Source organism: Bubalus bubalis, chromosome 2 (genome assembly GCF_019923935.1).
Source record: "Bubalus bubalis isolate 160015118507 breed Murrah chromosome 2, NDDB_SH_1, whole genome shotgun sequence".
Taxonomy (NCBI): domain Eukaryota; kingdom Metazoa; phylum Chordata; class Mammalia; order Artiodactyla; family Bovidae; genus Bubalus; species Bubalus bubalis.
Genome location: NC_059158.1, coordinates 159,023,598 through 159,045,677, shown reverse-complemented (window position 1 = coordinate 159,045,677; position 22,080 = coordinate 159,023,598). Strand labels below are relative to the sequence as shown.

The 22,080-nt window shown below is 42.9% G+C and overlaps 1 protein-coding gene across 1 annotated transcript in view; it reads right to left on the bottom strand.

The window, feature by feature from the left end:
- The window catches only part of LOC102408966 (sterol 26-hydroxylase, mitochondrial), a 43,446-nt gene extending 21,716 nt beyond the window's left edge, over positions 1–21,730 (bottom strand). Inside the window, exon 1 of the mRNA XM_006059025.4 lies at positions 21,005–21,730. Coding sequence (XP_006059087.1) covers positions 21,005–21,274 — 270 coding nt within the window. The 5' untranslated portion in view covers positions 21,275–21,730. The remainder of the gene's footprint in view (positions 1–21,004) is intronic.
- Positions 21,731–22,080: the final 350 nt, after the last annotated feature.

Here is a 22,080-nt window from a genome sequence, read left to right as displayed (position 1 = left end):
CCCTTCTCAAGGGGATCTTCTCAACCCAGGGATTGAGCCCAGGTTTCCTGCATTGCAGGCAGATTCTTTACCATCTGAGCCACCAGGTAAGTCCTTTTAAAGGGGAAAGGACCCCACACAATTTTTTAGAAGCATTCCATGATTATTCCTTTCCCTTCTGTATCACCAGGAAAGTGAAATTGCCTGGCTAGGACAGGAGGTTGTGACCATACATAAAATATCTTTATTCATCCAGGGCAATCAGCTCCTCAGAGATAGACTGAGACCCCTTCTTAAAAGGAGCAGGAAAGGAGAAACTGGAGATAGATTTGGCTAAAAATCTAATGAGACTCTAGAAGTTTGGTTGCTCCCAGTAGCAGATGCAAAAGCCACATCAGTTCTGCTTGTTGAGAAGGCAGATGGAAATCAATTCATCACCTAATGACTGACTTCAAGCTCCCAGAATTCCAGTTGAGCTATTTCAAATCCTAAAAGATGATGCTGTGAAAGTGCTGCACTCAATATGCTAGCAAATTTGGAAAACTCAGCAGTGGCCACAGGACTGCAAATGGTCAGTTTTCATTCCAATCCGAAAGAAAGGCAATGCCAAAGAATGCTCAAACTACTGCACAATTGCACTCATCTCACATGCTAGCAAAGTGATGCTCAAAATTCTCCAAGCCAGGCTTCAATAGTACATGAACCGTGAACTTCCAGATGTTCAAACTGGATTTAAAAAAAGCAGAGGAACCAGAGATCAAATTGCCAACATCCACTGGATCATCAAAAAAACAAGAGAGTTCCAGAAATTTTTGCTTTATTGACTACGCCAAAGCCTTTGACTGTGTGGATCACAAAAAACTGTGGAAAATTCTTAAAAAGATGGGAACACCAGACCACCTGACCGACCTCCTGAGAAATCTGTATGCACGTCAAGAAGCAACAGTTAGAACTGGACATGGAACAACAGACTGGCTCCAAATAGGAAAAGGAGTACGTTAAGGCTGTATATTGTCACCCTGCTTATTTAACGTATATGCAGAGTACATCATGAGAAATGCTGGACTGGATGAAGCACAAGCTAGAATCAAGATTGCTGGGAGAAATATCAATAACCTCAGATATGCAGATGACACCACCCTTATGGCAGAAAGCAAAGACGAACTTAAGAGCCTCTTGATGAAAGTGAAAGAGGAGAGTGGAAAAAGTTGATTTAAAGCTCAACATTCAGAAAACTAAGATCATGGCATCTGGTCCCACCACTTCATGGCAAATAGATGGGGAAACAGTGGAAACAGTGACAGGCTTTATTTTGGGGGGCTCCAAAATCACTGCAGATGGTGTCTGCAGTCATGAAATTAAAAGATGCTTGCTCCTTGGAAGAAAAGTTATGACCAACCTAGATAGCATATTAAAAAGCAGAGACATTACTTTATCAACAAAGGTCCCTCTAGTCAAAGCTATGCTTTTTCCAGTTTTCATGTATGGATGTGAGAGCTGGACTATAAAGAAAGCTGAGCGCCAAAGAATTGATGCTTTTGAACTGTGGTATTGCAGAAGACTCTTGAGAGTCCCTTGGACAGCAAGGAGACCCAACCAGTCCATCCTAAAGGAAATCAGTCCTGAATATTCATTGGAAGGGATGACGCTGAAGCTGAAACTCCAATAATTTGCCACCTGATGTGAAGAACTAATTCATTTGAAGAGACCCTGATGCTGGGAAAGATTGAAGGCAGGAGGACAAGGGGACAACAGAGGATGAGATGGTTGGATAGCATCACCGACTCAATGGACATGAGTTTGAGTAAGCTTTGGGAGTTGGTGATGGACAGGGAGGCCTGGCGTGCTGCAGTCCATGGGGTTGCAAAGAGTTGGACACAACTGAGCAACTGAACTGAAGCTCCTAGCCACTCTGGCCATGAATACATTATTGATGACATGAGGGTGGAGGAAGAATAGGTAAAGACTAATTAGGGCTTGCTGCAGTGAGTCTTTATATCCACAATGAAGCCATCATCTCACAATCACCCACAATCACTCACAATTTCCCTCAGAGGGGAAACTATAACTTTCTGGAGGGCCACTGTAACTCAGGCCTGGATTTATAGTGGAAATCACGAATGCCCAGATGATGGTTAGGTGGAGCAGTTTATTCAATGGGTACCATCAATCTTTGAGGGACAGTTAGATCTTCTCTTGTGCCCCAAAGAGAGACGCTGGAAAACTATTTGGTTCTAGGCAACCAATTTTCCAGAATGGAAGCCTAGACACAGATCGAGATAAGTGCCCTTCAGGCTAAGAGAGGGTGTTAATGGCTTGAACTGGGTCCCACTGGCAAATTTATCTGTTGAAGTCCTAAGCCTAGTACCTCAGAATGTGACCTTATTTTAAGACGATGTCTTTATAGAAGTAATCCAGTTAAAATGAAGTCATAAGGGTGGACCTGAATCCACTATGACTGGGGCCCCCATAAAAAGGGGAAATTTGGACATAGACGCACATAAGTTCAGGGGAGAATGCCACGTGAACATGATGATAGTCATCTACAAGGCCTGTGCCAGTGACTAACAATTATGCAGACAGGAGCTGTGGCAAAGTTATGTGGCCACTAGGCACTGGCTCTCTAGGGGTTTGGACATGGTGCTTGCCTGACGTCACCACTTAGAACACGCCATTTGAAAGATACTGCCTGGCTTGTTTTTGAGTTCTGGTGGACATTGAGAGATAGACAAAGCAAAGTGTTGCTGCACCCTGATGTGCCTCTCAGGAGGTGAGTCAGAAAGGAGAATACCAGGGGAATTCCCTAGTGCTCCAGTGGTTAGGACTCTGTACTTTCACTACTGTGGCCCAAGTTCACTCCCTGGTTAGTGAACTAAGATACTACAAGCTGTACGGCAAGGCAAAAAAAAAAAAAAAAAAAAAAAAGTAGGGGGTAGGGGAGAAAGAAATGAGAACAATGTCCAGGAAAGAAGTAAACCTAGCATTAAGTGGTTAGTCACTCTCTAGATGTGCTGATTCAAATGCAGGGTATATACTTAAACGTTGGGTTTCTTGGGGGCTTCAACACACTGAGGTTCCTGACAAAGCCTTGGCCTGTTTCATGGATGGATCAGCTAAGTTGAAGGCCGTGAGGTGTACTGAGCAGCTACTGTTGTGCAACACGAAGAAAAATGTTTAGAACTATGCATGCTATGCATGGAAGGGGGGGGTCCCTGGCAGTCCAGTGGTTAAGACTCTGTGTCCCCAATGCAGGGGCACAGGTTCAATCCCTGGTCAGGGAACTATGATCCTGCATGCTGCAAGGTGCAGACAAAGAAATAAAAAAACTATGCGCAGAAACGCTGCTCACTGGGCAGAGTTACGAGCTATGGAACTTGCTTTGAAAAGACCTATGCATAAATACCCTGTTACATTTTCACTGATTCAGGGCAGTTTGGGCTGTTACCTGGCTGCAGGATGCCTAGATGGTCAAGTCTCAGCCTTTTTGAAGATACCATAATGGCAGCAGATTACACAAGATCCACACTCCCTGTCTGTGACCCAGGTGATGTCTATGGAAAAGGTGTTCTTGGATGAACATCAGTGGAATCAGCAAACTGATAAGATCTGGGATGCCCATTGCACAAGGCAGGGTAAATGGTTCACAATTCAAGACTGAGCCCCAAAACAAGTTGTTTGAGCACACAAAGTCAAGAAAGACTGGCAGACTGCCAGCTACAAAGGCCAGTGGCAAAGGACACTTTGGGGCACATAGCAAAGGGGTACTGGATCTGGCCTGTCCTGGCAAATAGACTGTGTAGGTCCCTTATCATTCTCATAAGGATGGCATTGGACACTGGCTGCAGTAGATACCTTTTCAAGGCATGGCACTGCCATCTTCATCCACACAGCAGATGGGGGTGGAGCACTAGTGAAAGACTCTTAGATGGACTCTACTACATATTTGGATTCCCAAGAGCAGCCAATCAGACAGTGGCACCACCTTTATAGTAACAACTGCCTACCAGTGGGCAGCTACTTGGGGATATTCACTGGATCTTTCATGCCTCATATCACTCCCAGGGAGCAGGTGCCATTGAAAGAGGAAATAGACACTTAAAGGAGAAATTGAATAAGATAACTGGACAACCAAGGCTCAGTTCCCAGTGGACACTTAAGAAAATCAGTTTGGACTATAAATGTGGCAATTCACCAGAAGAGCACCTCCTGTTTAAGCAATTTTTCATTATGATATGGGGAAGGTGGCAAGAGGTCCAGATAGGCTGTAAGACACCCGAACTACATAATTCCTTCTTCTCATTCTTCCATTTTTCTTCCCACACCTACCCCCTTGGGAAACGAGGCCACCGGAATTTGCAAGTAGAAAGATGAGTCAGGGAGTGAACTACTCCAACTTGGTGCTTCTTCAGTCACCATCTTTGCTTGCCGCTATTGCACAATCATAGATGTTGATGCTAATGACCATGATATGAGGTGACAACTCCTAAGGTGGTCTTGATGTGGCCCCCATGTCAGGAGGTGGGAGATGTTCTAGGGTGGTACCAGGTATACAAGAAAGAAACAACTGAGGCACCTCAGGAGAAACCGGGATCATGTGAGGGTAAGACACAGGAGGATGGGGACAAAGAATAGAGTGACTGCTAGAGAGACTGCTCAAACTGGTCATGTGGCCGTGAAAATGACAGGTGCGCCTGTAGCGTGGGACATCGGAGATCAACCCGGGAGGCTGGGGGTGGAGGGAGGGACTACTAATCTCTCTCTTTCAGTTCTTGTCTACAGACATCTCACCAGTTTAATCCAGACTGCTGTCACCACCCTCAACTTGACCACTGGCCAGAGAGAATCTGATCTGAAAACTCTCAGAAATGTCCCAAGATCCAGTGACGTCAGAAAACTAGTGTCCACTAAAGATGACAGAGCGAGATTAACTTTCTGAACATTGATTTGGCCTCTTCAGCCTCATCCTGCTACCGTTGGCCTCTTTTGTTTATTCATGAGTCACGGGTTGTTCTACACGCTTCAGCATGGGTGGCAATAGACAATCACACTGCCCAGAACTTCTGTGGCCCAGCTGAGGTGGGGGAGGTGTGGTTGCTGACAACTCCAGTCGTCCCCTGAACGGGGAGCCTGGGTGCAGTCTGCTGCTGCTGCTGCTAAGTCGCTTCAGTTGTGTCGGACTCTGTGCGACCACATAGATGGCAGCCCACCAGGCTCCCCCATCCCTGGGATTCTCCAGGCAAGAATGCTGGAGTGGGTTGCCATTGCCTTCGCCGGTAGTCTGCTGCAGTCCAAATAGGCCTAGTCAAACTAGAGAGAGTCATGGTTGTAGTGACTTCCACCTGATGGTGCCTAAGACAAACAGAACAGATTTGGTATGAGCTCCTAACAGTAAAATTAGAATATCTATCTGGGGACTTCCCCAGTGATCCAGTGGCTAAGACGCCGTGCTCCCAATACAGGAGGCCAGGGTTTGATCCCTGGTCCGGGAACTAGATCCCATGTGCCGCAATGAAGATCTAAGATCCCACATGCTGAGACTAATACCCGATGCAGCTAAATAAATATATAAAAGTAAATATTTAGAATGTCTGTCTGATGGGGTGATCTCTGCCCCTGAGAATCCTTAGTTGGATCAGTGAAAGGTCAGGGTTGGAGCCATGGGGCAAACTCACACACATATCCACACATTCAAAGACCTGAGCTACAGCTTAAGAGCTTAAAACATGAGTTTTGGCAGACTTTGTGATCCTCCTGGAACATGAGAGACTGAAGGACTGTACGGTATGTCATTATATCTCAAGAAAGCTGTCAGAAGGAAAAAAAAAAACACATTAAAATCATCTAAAAGTGAAAGTGATAGTCACTCAGTCGTGTTTGACTTTTTGCGACCCCATGGACTGTAGGTAGCCCTCGAGGCTCCTTCGTCCATGGGATTCTCCTGGAAAGAATACTGGAGTGGGTTGCCATTCCCTTCTCCAGGGGATCTTCCTAAACCAGGAATCGAATCCAGGTCTCCTGCATTATAGGCAGATTCTTTACAGTCTAAAATCTCCCTTCAAAAAAAAAAAAAAAAAAAACGGAATATTGCCTTGTGATGTTCTATTCTCCTACTCAGGGGCCTGTTTGGTTTACTGATGATGGGTTCTTTAGGCAGGCTCTCAGCACAGGAAAAACAACACTGAAACAGCAAGTAAATAGTCCTGAGAACAAAAGTGAACTCATAAACACCAAGTGCTTTTTGGCCAGTGTCAACAAACCTGGCCCGAAAAGCTGGCAACCATCTAGTAGATAAACAGACGGAGAGATGTAACTTCAGGCACAGGGCACCCTTTTGCCTCCCCTGACAGATGCCAGCAAGAGGCATCATTTAGGGTCAAAGGTGAAGAGGAGTCCAGCGGGACAGTCATGAGTCAGTGCTGTCCAAGTGCCATCTGGGGTTTAGCCTCAACCCCCTCACACAAGTGGAATTCACATTTCCAAGTGACAGAAGGTGCTAAATAGTTAACAGCATTCCCAGGTTCTCCTTGCTCTGAATCTTGCCTTGAGCGCTCTTCTCGAAGATCAGACCAAGCCAGGCATCCATATGGACTCATGACGAGCATGATTACTTGTATTTTTTATTATGAATATTTTAATGTGGGTGATTTAAAAAGTAACACTATATACTGTCCCTCCAGAATCAAGAACTGTTAATATTTGTCATATTTGTTTTAAATATTTTTTAAACATGAAAGCATTTCAAAGTCCCCCTTTTATCTTTCCCTTTGCCCTGGCCCCAGAGCAGCCACTATCTTGAATCTGAAAAGTGTTTGTTCTGTCAATATTTATGTAATTTTATTACATATTATATGTAATATAATATGTAATATTATATACACACACAATGATAGCTCATATCATCTTCATGTGGCTTTTAATTTCTAGAAATATTAACAGTATCTTACATATCATGCTTATTTAAATTATATGCAGAGTACATCATGCAAAATGCCAGGCTGGATGAATCACTCTGGAATTAAGATTGCTGAGAGAAATATCAATAACTTCAGATATGCAGATGACACCACCTTAATGGCAGAAAGTGAAGAGGAACTAAAGAGCCTCTTGATGAAAGTGAAAGAGGAGAGTGAAAAAGTTGGCTTAAAGCTCAACATTCAGAAAACGAAGATCATGGCATCCGGTCCCATCACTTCACGGGAAATAGATGGGGAAACAGTGGAAACAGTGTCAGACTTTATTTTTCTGGGCTCCAAAATCACTGCAGATGGTGACTGCAGCCATGAAATTAAAAGACATTTGCTCTTTGGAAGGAAAGCTATGACAAACCTAGAAAGCATATTAAAAACCAGAGACATCACTTTGCCAACAAAGGTCCATATAGTCAAAGCTATGGTTTTTTCCAGTAGTCATGTACTAATGTGAGAACTGGACCATAACAAAGGCTGAGTGCCAAAGAATTGATGCTTTCAAACCATGATGCTGGAGAAGACTCCTGAGAGTCCCTTGGACAGCAAAGAGATTAAAGCAGTCAATCCTAAAGGAAATCAACCTGAATATTCATTGGAAGGACCAATGCTGAAGCTGAAACTCCAATACTCTGGCTAGTTGATACAAAGAGCCAACTCATTGGAAAAGATCCTGATGTCGGGAAAGATTGAAGGCAGAGCAGGAGGAGAAGAGGGTTATAGAGGATGAGATGGTTGGATGGCATCATCGACTTAATGGACATGAGTTTGAGCAAACTCCAGAAGACAGAGAAGGACAGGGAAGCCTGGCATGCTGCAGTCCATGGAGTTGCAAAGAGTAGGACACAACTGAGCAACTGAACAACAACACATATCATTTTATACTCAACTTTGGTTCTGAGTCCTATTTCTTTAATGGAAGATAGTTGATTTACAATATTGTATTAGTTTCTAGTGTACAAAAAGTAATTCCATTTGACATATATATATACACATATGTATATATATTTTTCTTTTTCATATTCTTTTCCATTATAGGTTATTACAAGATATTGAATATAATTCCCTGTGGTATATAGTAGCTCCTTGCTGTTTATCTATTTTATATATAGTAGGGTGTATCTGTTAATCCCAAACTCCTAATTTATCCCTCTCCCTGCTAAGTTCTATATTGATATATAAAACCTTGTGCATGCATTACAACTATTGCATAGTGTTCCACTATATGACTATATCACAATCTATCTACCCTGTTGATGGGCATTTAATATGCTTCTGAATTTTTTATTTTACAAACAAAGCTACAAAAAAAAACACTTTTGTGCATGTGTGCAGCCATTACTTTGATAATCATAAAAATGTCTGCTTTTATGCAAGACAGAAACACTGTCATAAGGTTACAAAGACATGCACAGGATAGGTGAACAATAAGAATTTCCCTCTGACTGTTTACTGTAGAGAAACAATGGGCTGAGAGTAGAGGAAGATCTAAAGGTGATCCAAGAAAAGGCATTGCCTGTGACATCTTCAGAGAGGCTATTAGGAAAACAGAAGTATTTCCCATCCCAAAGCCACACTCCTGACACACCCAGAGGCAAACCTCTGTACACTGTGTACACCTGCCAGTTGGGCTGTTCTGGAGTGGAACAATGAGAGTGTTCCAAGAATAAGGACAAGGTGACGAGCAATGGACACAGAACTAAAAAGAGGGTGCAGACGCAGAAGTGGACATCAAAAGTAAGGACACAGAGCCAAACAGGGGCACAAGAGGAAGACCTATTAAAGACTTCAAAATATTATGCTGGACCAGGAAGCTAGGTCAGCCATCCTTTTATCTCTTGCTCTCCATTCTTTTGTTGTTGTTCTTAAAAATTTTAAAGGTAATATGTATATGCACACTGTTAAAACGTAAACAGTACAAAAAGGGTACAAAAAGACTCAAAAGTTGGTGAATTATGCCTGGGCAGGATGAAGCCAGAGGAAACTCTGATGGAGGTTCATAGCAGTCCTGCAGTAAAAAGTTAAGTCTTTCTCCTAAGTCTCATCTCCAGACTCAAGACCCTTACAGAGAAGCAGCTGAAATTACCAATTTCTTGTGTGTCCTCCCAGGGATATTTTATACACATTCTCTCTCTTTCTCTCTCAGTAAAAAAATTTCAAACAGTAAAAAAATTTTGCCTGCAATGCAAGAGACCCTGGTTCAGTCCCTGGGTCAGGAAGATCCCTTGGAGAAGGGAATGGCTACTCACTCCAGTATTTTTGCCTGAAGAATTCCATGGACAGAGGAGCCTAGCGGGCTACAGTCCGTGGGGTCACAAAGAATTGGACACAACTGAGTGACTAAGCATGATGGGATATTATATGGTTTTGGACCTTACTTTCCTCCCATATCATAGCAAGAAATTCATATTAATACACATAGATTTAAAAGATTTAACATTTTAAGATGTTTTTAATTTATTTGTTTATTTTTATTTTGGTTCTGCTGGGTCTTTGTAGCTGCGTGCAGGCTTTCTCTAGTTGCAGCAAGAAGGAACTATTCCCTAGTTGCAGTGCACATGCTTCTCACTGCGATGGCTTCTCTTGTTATGGAGCACAGGCTCTAGGGCATGCAGGCTTCAGCAGCTGCAGCACGTAGGGTTAGAAGTTTCGGCTCTCAGGTGATGACTCAGTAGCTATGGTGCACGGGCTTAGTTGTCCTACAGGATGTGGAATCTTCCTGGACCAGGGATCGAATCTATGTCTCCTGAATTGGCAGGCGGATTCTTAACCACTAGACCACTAGGAAAGACTTCGTGCCTCTATTCTTTTTAATGGTTGCATAAAATTCCATTGTATGAATGTACTACAACTTAATTAGTTCCCTACTGCGACATGTAGTGCCGGGAGCCGGCGAGAGACATTCCACTCGTGACAAAGGTCATGAGGAAGGAGGCTCGGCATACGCAAAGGCGGGATCGAGCCTCGGGAGTGCCCCCGGATATTCTCGGGCATCTACCCCCAAAAAACCAGAGTCTGCCTACTTTATCGCTTTGTGCTCTCACCTCTGACTTTACTGGGAGCTGTCCCCCGCCACCATCTCGCTCTCTCTGTCAAAGAGTTAACTTACAGCTTCAATTAATAAAGTTCCTGGGCAATTAGGAGTGTTTAAATCCAAACCCCTCAGATGGCTCTCTAACTCGCCTGACAAGTTTACCCGGACACCTACAGCTATGCATATGATTGTTTACAGTCTCCCAGCCTCAAGAGGCACAGGAAGCTTAAGATATTCAAATAGCTTAGAGCCTCTCAGAGAGTTAGAAACTGTCAGAATAAAACTAGTAAAAGATTTCATTGATGAGCCAATGTTTGTTGCCAAGTTTCCACATCCCCTGAATTGTATCCTTGAATGTGTATTAATTAATATAGTTGGTACGTAGAAAAAATAAGTAGTGGCCTTGGTGTTAGTAACTTTAGACACTTAAGGTAATAAATTCTTTCCTTTGTAAACCCATTACACATCCGCCCTATAAGAATGCAATTTTATCTTCGAAAGATGGCACCAAACCTTAAAATAATTACTCTTAGAGAAAATAAGTCTTTGTTGATAAGTCCTTGTCAAGAGTCATAAAATGTTAATAGGCCTTCTGGCCAGAAGATGATGTAAATCACCTAAACCATTTGTATACGATAAATTTGCAGGAAAGAAACCCTGGTTTTTGATAAGCATCAAAGACTGCTGACTTTGCATCCCCTATTATCCTCTATGTGTAACTTAGGGTATAAAAGCCCCTGTTGAAAATAAAGCTATGGGCCTTGCTCACCAACGCTTGGTCTCCCCATGTCATTCTTCCCTTTAACTTCCAGCTGAGTGTCCATCTGGAGCGCGGATATCCTCTGCGACCATTTATTTGCCTGGGCTTCTAAGACCCACTCGAGAAGGTGTCTAAGGTGGGGCACCTTCCGCTATTCGAGAGGGCGCCTGCGGCCTCCGTGGTCAGAGCTAACCTGGTGTCACGGGTTATACTGATTTTCCGTGTAAACCAAGCCACTCAGCTTCTTTTCTCCACTTAATTTTCCTACTGAGCTATCCTCATTCTATTACTCTTTTTTTTTTTAAATTTTATTTTATTTTTAAACTTTACATAACTGTATTAGTTTTGCCAAATATCAAAATGAATCCGCCACAGGTATACATGTGTTCCCCATCCCGAACCCCCCTCCCTCCCCACTCCATCCCTCTGGGTCGTCCCAGTGCACCAGCCCCAAGCATCCAGTATCGTGCATCGAACCTGGACTGGCAACTCGTTTCATACATGATATTTTACATGTTTCAATGCCATTCTCCCAAATCTTCCCACCTTTATTATCTCTAATTAACATATAAATAGTCGCCTAGGCCGTCTCTCCTTCGAATACCCTGGATCAGCCGGGGCTGGACGTCGGCAATGTAGGTCATTCTAACATTTCCCAATCAGAAATACTGCTATATTGAATAGTCTGGAATATTTCAATGACCACAAATTTTATCTGTAAGATAAAAATTCTGGCAGTGCATTTGCTTAAGTTGGTATAAGTGACACTTTATACCCTAATGGTAACGGTAATCATGTCCGACTCTGTGATCCCACGGACTGTAGCCCACCAGGTTCTTCTGTCCATGGGATTATCCCAGCAAGAATACTAGAGTAGGTTGCCATTTCCTTCTCCAGGGGATCTTCCTGACCCAGGGATCAAACTCTAGTCTCCTACGGCTCCTGCATTGGCAGGCAAATTGTTTACCACTGAGCCACCTATACCCTAATACCTAGTTTCAAATTTCCCATCCCTGAGGCTTTAAAGCAATACATTAGATTCCACCAGAGTCTCAGGGACAATTTGTAAATGTCTGCCAGATGAGACTGAGGAATACTTGAGCCAAGTCAAGGTAACTGGAGGATAATCTCTGGAAGGCTTGATGGTAACCTGAGCACTGGGAAAGAAAATCCATCTAATCAACGGTATTAGCCAAACTGAAGAAAGAATGTGTTAACAGGATGAGAGAGGTCATTACAAAACCCAGAAGGAGGAGCCAAACAGCAAAACTAGGCAGTGTTTATCTCTGAAGAGAGAGAGATACTTAATCTAATGAACAGGCACCAGAGAAGCATGTTCAAACAGGTTTCTCCAAGGCCTAGATGAAATTTTTTCCCATGCAATTCTATGCTTTAGTTCTGTACACCAGGCAATCCATTAAAGCAGTTACTAATTTCTTTCCCTAGGTACCTGGATTCTAGGAAGAGGTTAAGCCTATTAAAGAGGGCCACATACTTTTTGATATCTCTGCCATTAATAGGTCAGGTCTCCATCTTCTCTAGGTTCTGGGTGTGCTCTGTAACTGCTCTGATGGGTAGAATACAGCAAAGATGATGCTATGCCAGTTTCCAGACAGAGACTTTAAGAAACTGGCAACTTCCACTTTCATCTCTTGGAATTTCCACTCTGGGGGAAACCAGCACCCTGGAAGAAATCTTGACTATCCAGAGACCCACCATGCTGTGAGGAAGTCCCAGGCTAGCTATGTGGAGAAAGAGACACTCAGCCATTTTGGTCAAACCAGTCCAGGCACCCAACATGCAACTGAAGACGCCATTTTGGAAATCCCAGCCTCAGCATATGTGACATGGAGAAAAGTTAAGGAAACCAGCTAAAAGTCAGACCTGAGGCCCAAATATATGGCCCTACTTGATCCATCTCAGACATCTTCACCCATTCAAACCAAAGCTCCACTCCACTGTGAGGCAGAGATAAGCCATTTCTGATACGCACTACCCAAATTCCTGACCCACAAAATCATGAGGAGAATAACAAACTTTGCTTTAAGCTGCTAAGTTTGGGGATAGTTTGACAGGTAGGAGTAACTAGAATAGGGGGCTTCTGTGTGATGAAGTATAAGATCCCTGGAGGGCTAAGTCTTGTAAATAAATACTCCAATCCACAATTTCTTTCTGTGGGTTTGGCCAATGGGGGTCAGTCCCCAATAGTCTACCCATGCTGAATGAACTGACAAAATTTAGTTTCTGAACCTGCAAAGCTAAAACCTGAAGGGCCAGTCTTGATCAATATGCCCATCTCCATCATCGTCTGTTTTTCACTCTATCTTATGTCAAACAATTCAGATTAGGGAGCTGAGAAGAGTCTCACAAAGTTTACCACCAGATGTAGCTACTGCTGAGTACCACTCACAGCCTTTTGACTGGTACATGAAATGTATTTATTTATCAAACATTACCAAGAACCTCCCCTGTACCCAGAACTGTGCCTGGTGCTGGCGGGACACAGAGCTGGGAAAAACATAGGCCCATCCCTTGGAACTTCACACCCCAGTCTCTAAGCCACATAAATAGGCAATGATAAGAAACAAATGCATTTAGGGGACTTGCCCGGTGGTCCAGTGGCTATGACTTTGTGCTCATAAGGCAGGGAGCCTGGGTTCAATCCCTGGTCATGGAACTAGATCCCACATGCCACAACAAAGAATTAGAATGCTGCAACTAAAGACCTGCATGCCACAACTAAAGATCCCACATGCTGCAATGAAGATCAAAGATCCCATGAGCTGCAACTAAGACCCAGCACAGTCAAATAAATAAATAAACATTAAAAAGAAAAGAAAGAAATACATGCACTTAAATATATAGCAAACCTAAAAGGAGAAAAAGATAGCAATACAGTAGGAGACAGAAAATCCACTTCATCATCCAGACAGAAAATCAATACAGAAACATTGACTTTAAATGACACATTAGGTCAGATGAACTTAACAGATCTACACAGAACATTCCACCCAAAAGCGACAACATACATGTTCTTTTCAAGCAAATATGTAACATTCTCCGGTATAGATCAAATGTTAGGCCACAACAGAAATCTTAATAAATTTAAGAAGACTGAAATCCAATCAGGCATCTTTTCCCACATAATAGAATGACTAGAAATCAACTGCAAGAAGAAATCTGGACAATTCACAAATACTGGTTAAAGAGATAAAACAACATGGAGATTGTGGAGATTAAACAACATGCTACAGAAACTACTAAGTCAAAGAAGAAATCAAAAGAGAAATTAAAATAACTAAAGATGAGTGAAAATGGAAAATACAACATACCAAAACTTAAAGGAAGGGGTGCCTAGGTAAAGGAGGCTGGGGATGCAAATGTTTGCTTGAGATATTTAAGGATGATTCCCCAGGTCCTGTGGGGATTCCTGAGCAAGTGAACAACTTATCAAACATGCTTTTAGGGGCACTGACGTGGCAGTGGTGTGTGGGTAGATTGTTGGGGCAGATCAAACAACAATGGAGACCAAGCAGGAGGGAACACCCAGACATTATCCCTTTCCAGAGTCACTATGGGGCTGCCCATGCTGCCAGCCAAGATGCAGACAAGCAAGGAGGTTGACATGGTGATGAAGCTGCTGAACATGGGAATGATATCCTCTGTGTTGGGCAGAACAAAGCCTACTGGGTTCAAAAGGTCACAGATCATCTGGCCTTTGATGTTAATGTCCAGTAGAAGGTGGGAACAAGCTTTGCAGAAAGGGTGCAAAGAGTGGTAAAAGCCAAAATTGATGGCAGGCAGCAAAAACTGTTTCAAGAAGGACGTTCACAGCAATAAATGCTTACATTAAGAAATAAGAATGATGTAAAAAAAGAAGAAAAAACAAAACAAAACAAGGAAGGTCTCACACAACATAATGTTATACCTCATGAACTAGAAAAAAGAAGGACAAACTAACCTCAAAGTTACAGAAGGAAAAAACGAAGATCTAAAAGAAAGAAATAGAGACTAAAAAGACAACAGAAAAGATCAGTGAAACTAACAGCTGGCTTTTTAAAAAGCCAAACAAAATAGACAAACCTTTAGCTAGACTCACAAAGGAAAAAAGAGAAGAGAACTCAGATAAATAAAATCAGAAATGAAAGAGGAGGCATTACAACTGAACTATAGAAATACAAAGGATCACAAGAGACTATTGTGAACAACTAAATGCCAACAAATTGAATAACCTAGAAGGGATGGATAAATTCCTAGAAACACACATCATACCAAAATTGAAACAAGAAAAATAGAAAATCTGAGCAGATCAGTAAAAAGATTGAATCAGTCATCAAAACTCTTAACAAACAAAAGTCAAAGATCAGATGGCTTCACTGGGGAATTCTACCAAGCATTTAAGGAAGAATTAATACCAAACTTTTCCCCAAAAGTGGGGGAGGGGAGGAGGGAACACTTTCAAACTCATTTTATGATGCTGAAATTTGCCTAATACTAAAACCAGACAAGGACACTACAAGAAAAGAAAATTACAGGCCAGTATTCTTGATGATTATAAATGAAAAAATCTTCACCAAAATATTAGCAAACCAAATTTAACAACATATTAAAAAAAAAAAAAAACATTCTCCATGATCAAGATGGATTTATTTCAGGGATGCAAGGATGGTTGAACAGCAAATCAATGAATGTAACAACACATTAACAAAATGAAGGATAAAAATCATAGGGTCATCTCAACAGATAGAGAAAAAAACATTTGACAAAATTCCACATTCGTTTACAATAAAAATGCTAACAAAACTGGATACAGAGAGAATGTACTGTTAACATAGGAGTTCTCATGAGAGTCCCTTGAACTGCAAGGAAATCAAACCAGTCAATCCTAAAGGAAATCAGTCCTGAACATTCATTAGGAGGACCGATGCTGAGGCTGAAGCTCCAATACTTTGGCTACGATATGAAGAACTGACTCATTGGAAAAGACCCTGATGCTGGGAAAGATTGAAGGCAGGAGGAGAAGGGGACAACAGAGGATGAGATGGTTGGATGGCATCACCGACTCAATGGACATGAGTTTGAATAAGCTCTGGGAGTTGGTGCTGGACAGGGAAGCCTGGCAAGCTGCAGTCCATGCGGTCACAGAGTTGGATACGACTGAGTGACTGAACTGAACTGTTAACATAATAAAGCTTATATGTAACACGTCCATGGCTAATATCATAGTCAACTGAAAAGCTGAAAGCTTTCCCTGTAAGATCAGGAACAAGACGGATGCCCACTCTTGCCACTTTTATTCAACATGGCATTGGAAGTCCTAGACAGAGCAATTAGGCAAGAAAAAAAGAAGGTATCCAAATCAGAAAAGAAGTAAAACTATCACTATTTGACGATGACCTGATATTATATACAGAAAACCCCAAAGACTCTACCAAAACAACTATTAGAAGAAATAACTGAATCCAGTAAAGCTTCAGGATAAAAAATCAAAATACAAAAATCAGTTGAATTTCTATAAGCTAATAACAAACAACCAGAAAGAGAAATTAAGAAAATACTCTCATTTACAGTCGTATCAAGAAAAATAAAATATCCTGGAAACCTGTTCACTGAAAATTATGACATTGAAGAAAGAGATTAAAGAAGACAAGTGGGAAGATATTCCATGCTCATGGATTGGAAAAACTAGTATTATTAAAGTGTCCATACTATCCAAAACAATCTACAGATTCATTGCAATTCCTACTAAAATTCCAATGACATTTTTCACAGAAATAGAACAAACAGTCCTAAAGTTTACATGTAATTAAAAATGACCCTGAATATTCAAAGCAATCTTGAGAAAGAAGAACAAAGCTGGAGGGTTTGTGTCCTGATTTCAAAGTATATTACAAAGCTATTATGCCAATAGGTATTGGCATAAACACATATACACAGATTAGTGGAAGAATAGAGAGCCTAGAAATAAGCCCATATATATATATATATATATATATATATATATATATCATAAATTATTTATGATGAGGGAGTAAAGAATATATAATAGGACAACCTCCTCAATAAATGGTTTTGGGAAAACTGGATAGCCACATGCAAAAGATTACTATCTTACACTATACACAAAACTTAACCCAAAATGGATTAAAGATTTGAACATAAAATCTGAAACCATAAATATCCCAGAAGAAAACACAGGTGGTAAGCTACTTGATGTTAGCCTTGATGATGATTATTTTTGGATTTGACAGCAAAAGCAAAGGTAATAAAAACAAAAATAAACAAGTTGGACTACATTAAACCAGATAACTTCTGCACAGCAAAGGAGACCATCAACAAAATGAGAAGACAACCTACCAAATGGGATAAAATATTTGCAAATCATATATCTGATAGGAGTTAACATCCAAATACATGAAGAACTCAAACAATTCAATAGTAAAACAAACAAAATCCAATTAAAATATGGGCAGAGGATCTGAATTGACATTTTTCCTTAAAAGACATACAGATGGCCAACAGGTAAGAGAAAAGGTACTCATCATCACTAATCATCAGGGAAATACAAATTAAATCTTTAATGAGATATCAACTTGTACCTATCAGAATGGCTCAAAGACAAAAAAAAAAAAAAAAAAAAGCGCTGGGAAGGATGTGGAGAGAAGGGAATTCTTGTGCACTGTTGGTAAGACTGTAAATTGGTGCAGCTACTATGGAAAACAGTATGGAGGTTTCTCAAAAAATTAGAAATAAAACTATGATATGATCCAGTGGTTCTACTTCTCGGTATTTATCCAAAGAAAATGAAAACACTATATACCTCAATGTTCACTGCAGCAGTATTTACAATAGGCAAGACATAGAAGCATAGACGCATCCTAAGTGTTGATCAGTGGATAAATGACTAAATAAAATGTCACATACACACACACACAGAGGAATATTATTCAGCCATAAAAAAACAAGGAAATCTTGCCATTTACAACATGGATATACTTGAAGGGATTATGCTAAATGAAATGTCAGACAGAGAAAAGCAAATACTGAATGATCTCATGTATATGTGGAATCTAAAATCGAAACAAACTAGAACAAAACTCAAACATACAGAAAACCCATCACCATCGGTTGCCAGAGGTAAGGGATGGGAGGAGGGCAAGATGGATAAAGGTGGTCAAAAAGTACAAACTTTCAGTTATAAAATAAGTAAGTGGGGATTACAGGACTACCTCCCAGGGTGTAACACACAGGACGGTGACTATGACAGTACCATATGTATATTTGAAAGTTGCTGAAAGAGTAAATCTCAAAGTGCTTCTCACAGGAAAAAAAATTTTCTTAAGTATATACATATATAAAAAAGATGATGCATGAAATGACAAATATGTACAGGAAGCATTAGGGAGACAGAAGAGGGGTCACCAACCCAGGCAGTCCACAATCAGAGCTACAGAATAGACAGTTGACCTTATCATTCTCAGGGTCCACACCTTTGAAAGATATCAATTTGTTGTAAATTTACATATAAATTTAAGATATGTTCACATTTCACTTTTTCAACACTCTTTCTCATTATTTTAGTTAGAAAAGAGAAGGGAACTGGCATTTATGCACTTGCATGATTCTCACATGTCTCAATTCCCAGTCCGACCCCTTAAAGTCCTACAATGCTTCCCTAAGCTGATTTTATTAATTTTATGTGTAATATGCAGTTTTGGACGACTGATGGTGCAGGGGACATTATGGTCGGCTACCCTTATCTCAGTTCCACTCCTCCTCCTATGCAGTCGACACCTATTTAGGTGGCAGGGATCCCAGCCCCAGCTCTAGGAGTGAGCCTGCATGAGTCTAAGCTATAGCACACCTCTGGCCACTATGATGGGTTCAGGAATGGGCGATTAACCCGGGCCAATCAACTAAGTTCTGTGAGACAGCAGAGCCAAGAGAACTTCAGAAGACCAAAATGGTGGGTTGCATGGTCTCATGAATACCTGGAGCAAAATATACCTGATGGGCACACAATTATTAGACTTTTCTAATAGGAACCAATAAAGCTGGTTTATAGTTTAAAACCGTGAGAATGGCAACCAAACAGATCTGAACTGATAAAAAGTGAGTCACTGGAAGCATCCTCTTCCTCAAAAAAAGGGTATTAATGGGCTTTTAAGGATGTGCAGCCCTCCACTCTATACTAACTCACACCAGCTACACAGCGGAGGAGTTAATATATTGCCCATGGAGCAGCCCAGGTTCACGTGACTCCAGATCTTTGAAATACAAAGGCTAGAGCCAGGAGGCTCTGCAAAATTAGAGTCCTGATCTCTCCTTTAAAAGGCCACGCATTTCTGGCTTTCTCCTGCTTCGTCTTCCACTTTCTAGGGCAGTCGAGAATTTCTTTGGTAGTTACTGCTATAGAGATAATCCTGAGGAAAGCTTTCCAGTAAACTTTCCCTAAGAAATGGTAAGAAGTCTTAGAACCCACCCTTGGGGCATCCACTGGGTTGCTCACATTTCTAGAGGTTAAATCAAGCAGGAGAAGCTCTTAGGACTTTGGTTTCTTGGCTTACTTGGTTTCTTGGAGCGGAGCACACAGCAAATGATTTTTTTTTAACCATCTCTGAGTGCATTGTGACCTGCCCACCATATCTCAAAAACATGAACCCAACAGAGAAGATCCCAGGGGAGATGGCAGTGGCCCAGCCAGGTGCAGAGAAATTGTTCAGTATGGACTTTCAAAGCCTCACAGTCATTTTCTCTCTCATTGTTAACTCTCAGTCCAGTTTCCGGAGGGGGAGGGGAGGTGGTTACTCAAATACTGCCATTTCTATTGCTATCGGAGGCTCTCTCTGCTTCTCTTGCCCAATCCATCCCATGGCACATAACTGGGCAGTGTCCCTTGGAAGCCATCTTCTCCCCATGCCTGCTCAAGAGCCCACCATGACCCCTCAGAGGAACCCCCAGGACCCGCAGTCTGGCCTTCAAGGCCCTCCTCAAAGGCCTGTCATATCCCAAGTCCCCACAGTTCCTCCTCATTTTTTACTACTGCCCAGCACAGCCACTAGGTGACCAATCAGTTAATCAGCCCAGCCCAAGGGCTGTCGATGCTTCTTGTCAACCACTGATAACCTCACATGTGCCTGGATGGCACAGTCTAATCAAAGGTCCCACTTCTCCCCCATCCCCAGACTGGCTTCTCCTCCCAGGGCACTCAGGTCTTTCTGAAATTAGTTGATTACTGATTTGTTTACTCCGACTCATTGGAAAAGACCCTGATGCTGGGAAAGACTGAAGGCAAGAGAAGGGGATGACAGAGGATGAGATGGTTGGATGGCATCACTGACTCAATGGACATCATGAGTTTGAGCAAACTCCAGGAACTGGTGAACGACAGGGAAGCTTGGCGTATTGCAGTTCATGGGGTGGCAGAGTCAGACACCACTTAATGACTGAACAACAATAATCCCCCTCTTCCCCAAAAGGAGCATTTAACCCGCATGTGGGTATTGGCCATAATTTATTGAAGCTCAGTTCTTAGAAAAGTTCCCGGGGCAGAGTGGGTGCGTTAATATTTAATAGTTCTCAGGAAGACAGATCCCACGTGAATCTCTTCGGTTCACTTCCTAAAACCTCTCCAACTTAACCAACATTGGGTTTTCCAGTCTCTGTCCATTGACAGTGGGCTATCCATCCGTGCCTCATAACAGTGTTCCACCGGATAAACCTCTCACTGGATATTGATTTCTTAATAACAAAAATGTGCCTTTTCATTAATGTCTATGATTTTGCTTTCACTCTTTTAAGCAATGACATCTTTCTTTCCACTAAGGGCAAATTTACCCTGCAAATTGCCAAACCTCTGCAATCCTCCAGAAACCACTTCCTTTGAAAGAAGTCTGGTAGGGATATCACCACAGAAAAAGTGGTTCTATAACATCCCGCAGCTTGCACACTTGCAACTGCTATTCTATTACCAAGACAGTTCCCTTCTCTCCCAACCTCTATCCAATTTAATCCTAGCCTCCCGACGTATCTCCTACCTGTGCCCTACGGCTTCATGCCCTTCCTTGACTTGTTTGTTCATTTCAACTCAGAACCGCTACACACGTCCAGGGTTATGACCACAGCCCCAGTCGGTCCGGGCTACGTTCTCCTGATGTCCTCCACTTTTTGTTCATTGTCTCCTCATCCCCAGCCTCTCTGTCCCGGTGTTCACCGCATCCCTTTGACGCGAGCCCCACACCACCGCCACCACCCTCGCTCGGTTACCTGGAGCTGGTGCAAATGCAGAACGTAGCCTTGCACCAACAGCTGGAATAAGAGGCGCAGCTGCCCTGGCCCTGAAATCTCGTCCAGGCTCCGCAGCCTCCGATCGCCAGGCCCGGTTCCGGGAGCCTCAGCCGCCTGGGCCGCAGGGAGGGCGGAGGGGATCGCCGCCTTGGCTCTGGCCCCGTACGAGCCGAGGCCAGGGAGTGCCGCCCGCGTCCCCAGCAGCGCCCATCGCAGCCTCGCGGAGCCCAGAGCGCCCATTCGGTTCATGGCTCGCCCCGCCGCGCCTTTGGCTCTCGAGCCAGAGCGCCTGGAATTTGCCCAGAGACAGAACAGCAGGGGCGGGTTCAAGGGTACCGGTGGCCCAGGGCGTGCCGGACTAAGGCGGGCCCTTATTGTTCCCTTTTCCTCGCGGTCTTCAGTCCCTCCAGATATGACCTAAGGGACTCACAGAAGTCACCCTTTCCAACTGGAAGCCTCCTGGCTCGGGAAGGGGCCGGACAACCCCAAGGCAAAAGATGCACGGGGGACTTAGGGGAGCCCGACGGAGCTCTAACGATGGCCGCCCCTTCCGCGACTGCCCATCTCGCACTTCCGCGAGCTCTCGAGGAGAACTCGAAGTTCGCTTGGTCTCAACTCCGGCGAGGAGTGCAGCGAAGTTCTGGACAACCCCGGAGCCCTCCAAGGCCGCGAGGCCCCACCCAGGGAGACCGGCCTTCGCTTGTCCTGCGGGCTGGCCTCCTCTCTTCCCAGGGGCCAAATGGAGCCGGCCGCTGGCTTTTTCCAAATAGTCCCCGGGGATTAATCCCGGAGTCCGAGCGCTGAGCAAGAAAGAGGGGGGAAAAAAAAAAAAATCCTCCAAAGGAAAAACAAAATCCCAGAAAACCTGATCCTGTATCCAGGGTAGTCTGATTCTTTGGAGGGAGGAAGCCAAAGTAACTAATTTAAGTATTAGGGTTTTTTTGTTGTTTTTTTTTTAAATGCAATTCTACCCCCTCTCCCACCCCATCACCCACTCACTCCCTTGTCAGCTGAGGCAGGATTTTTCAAAAGGCAAATTGAGATTACCGGGTTGA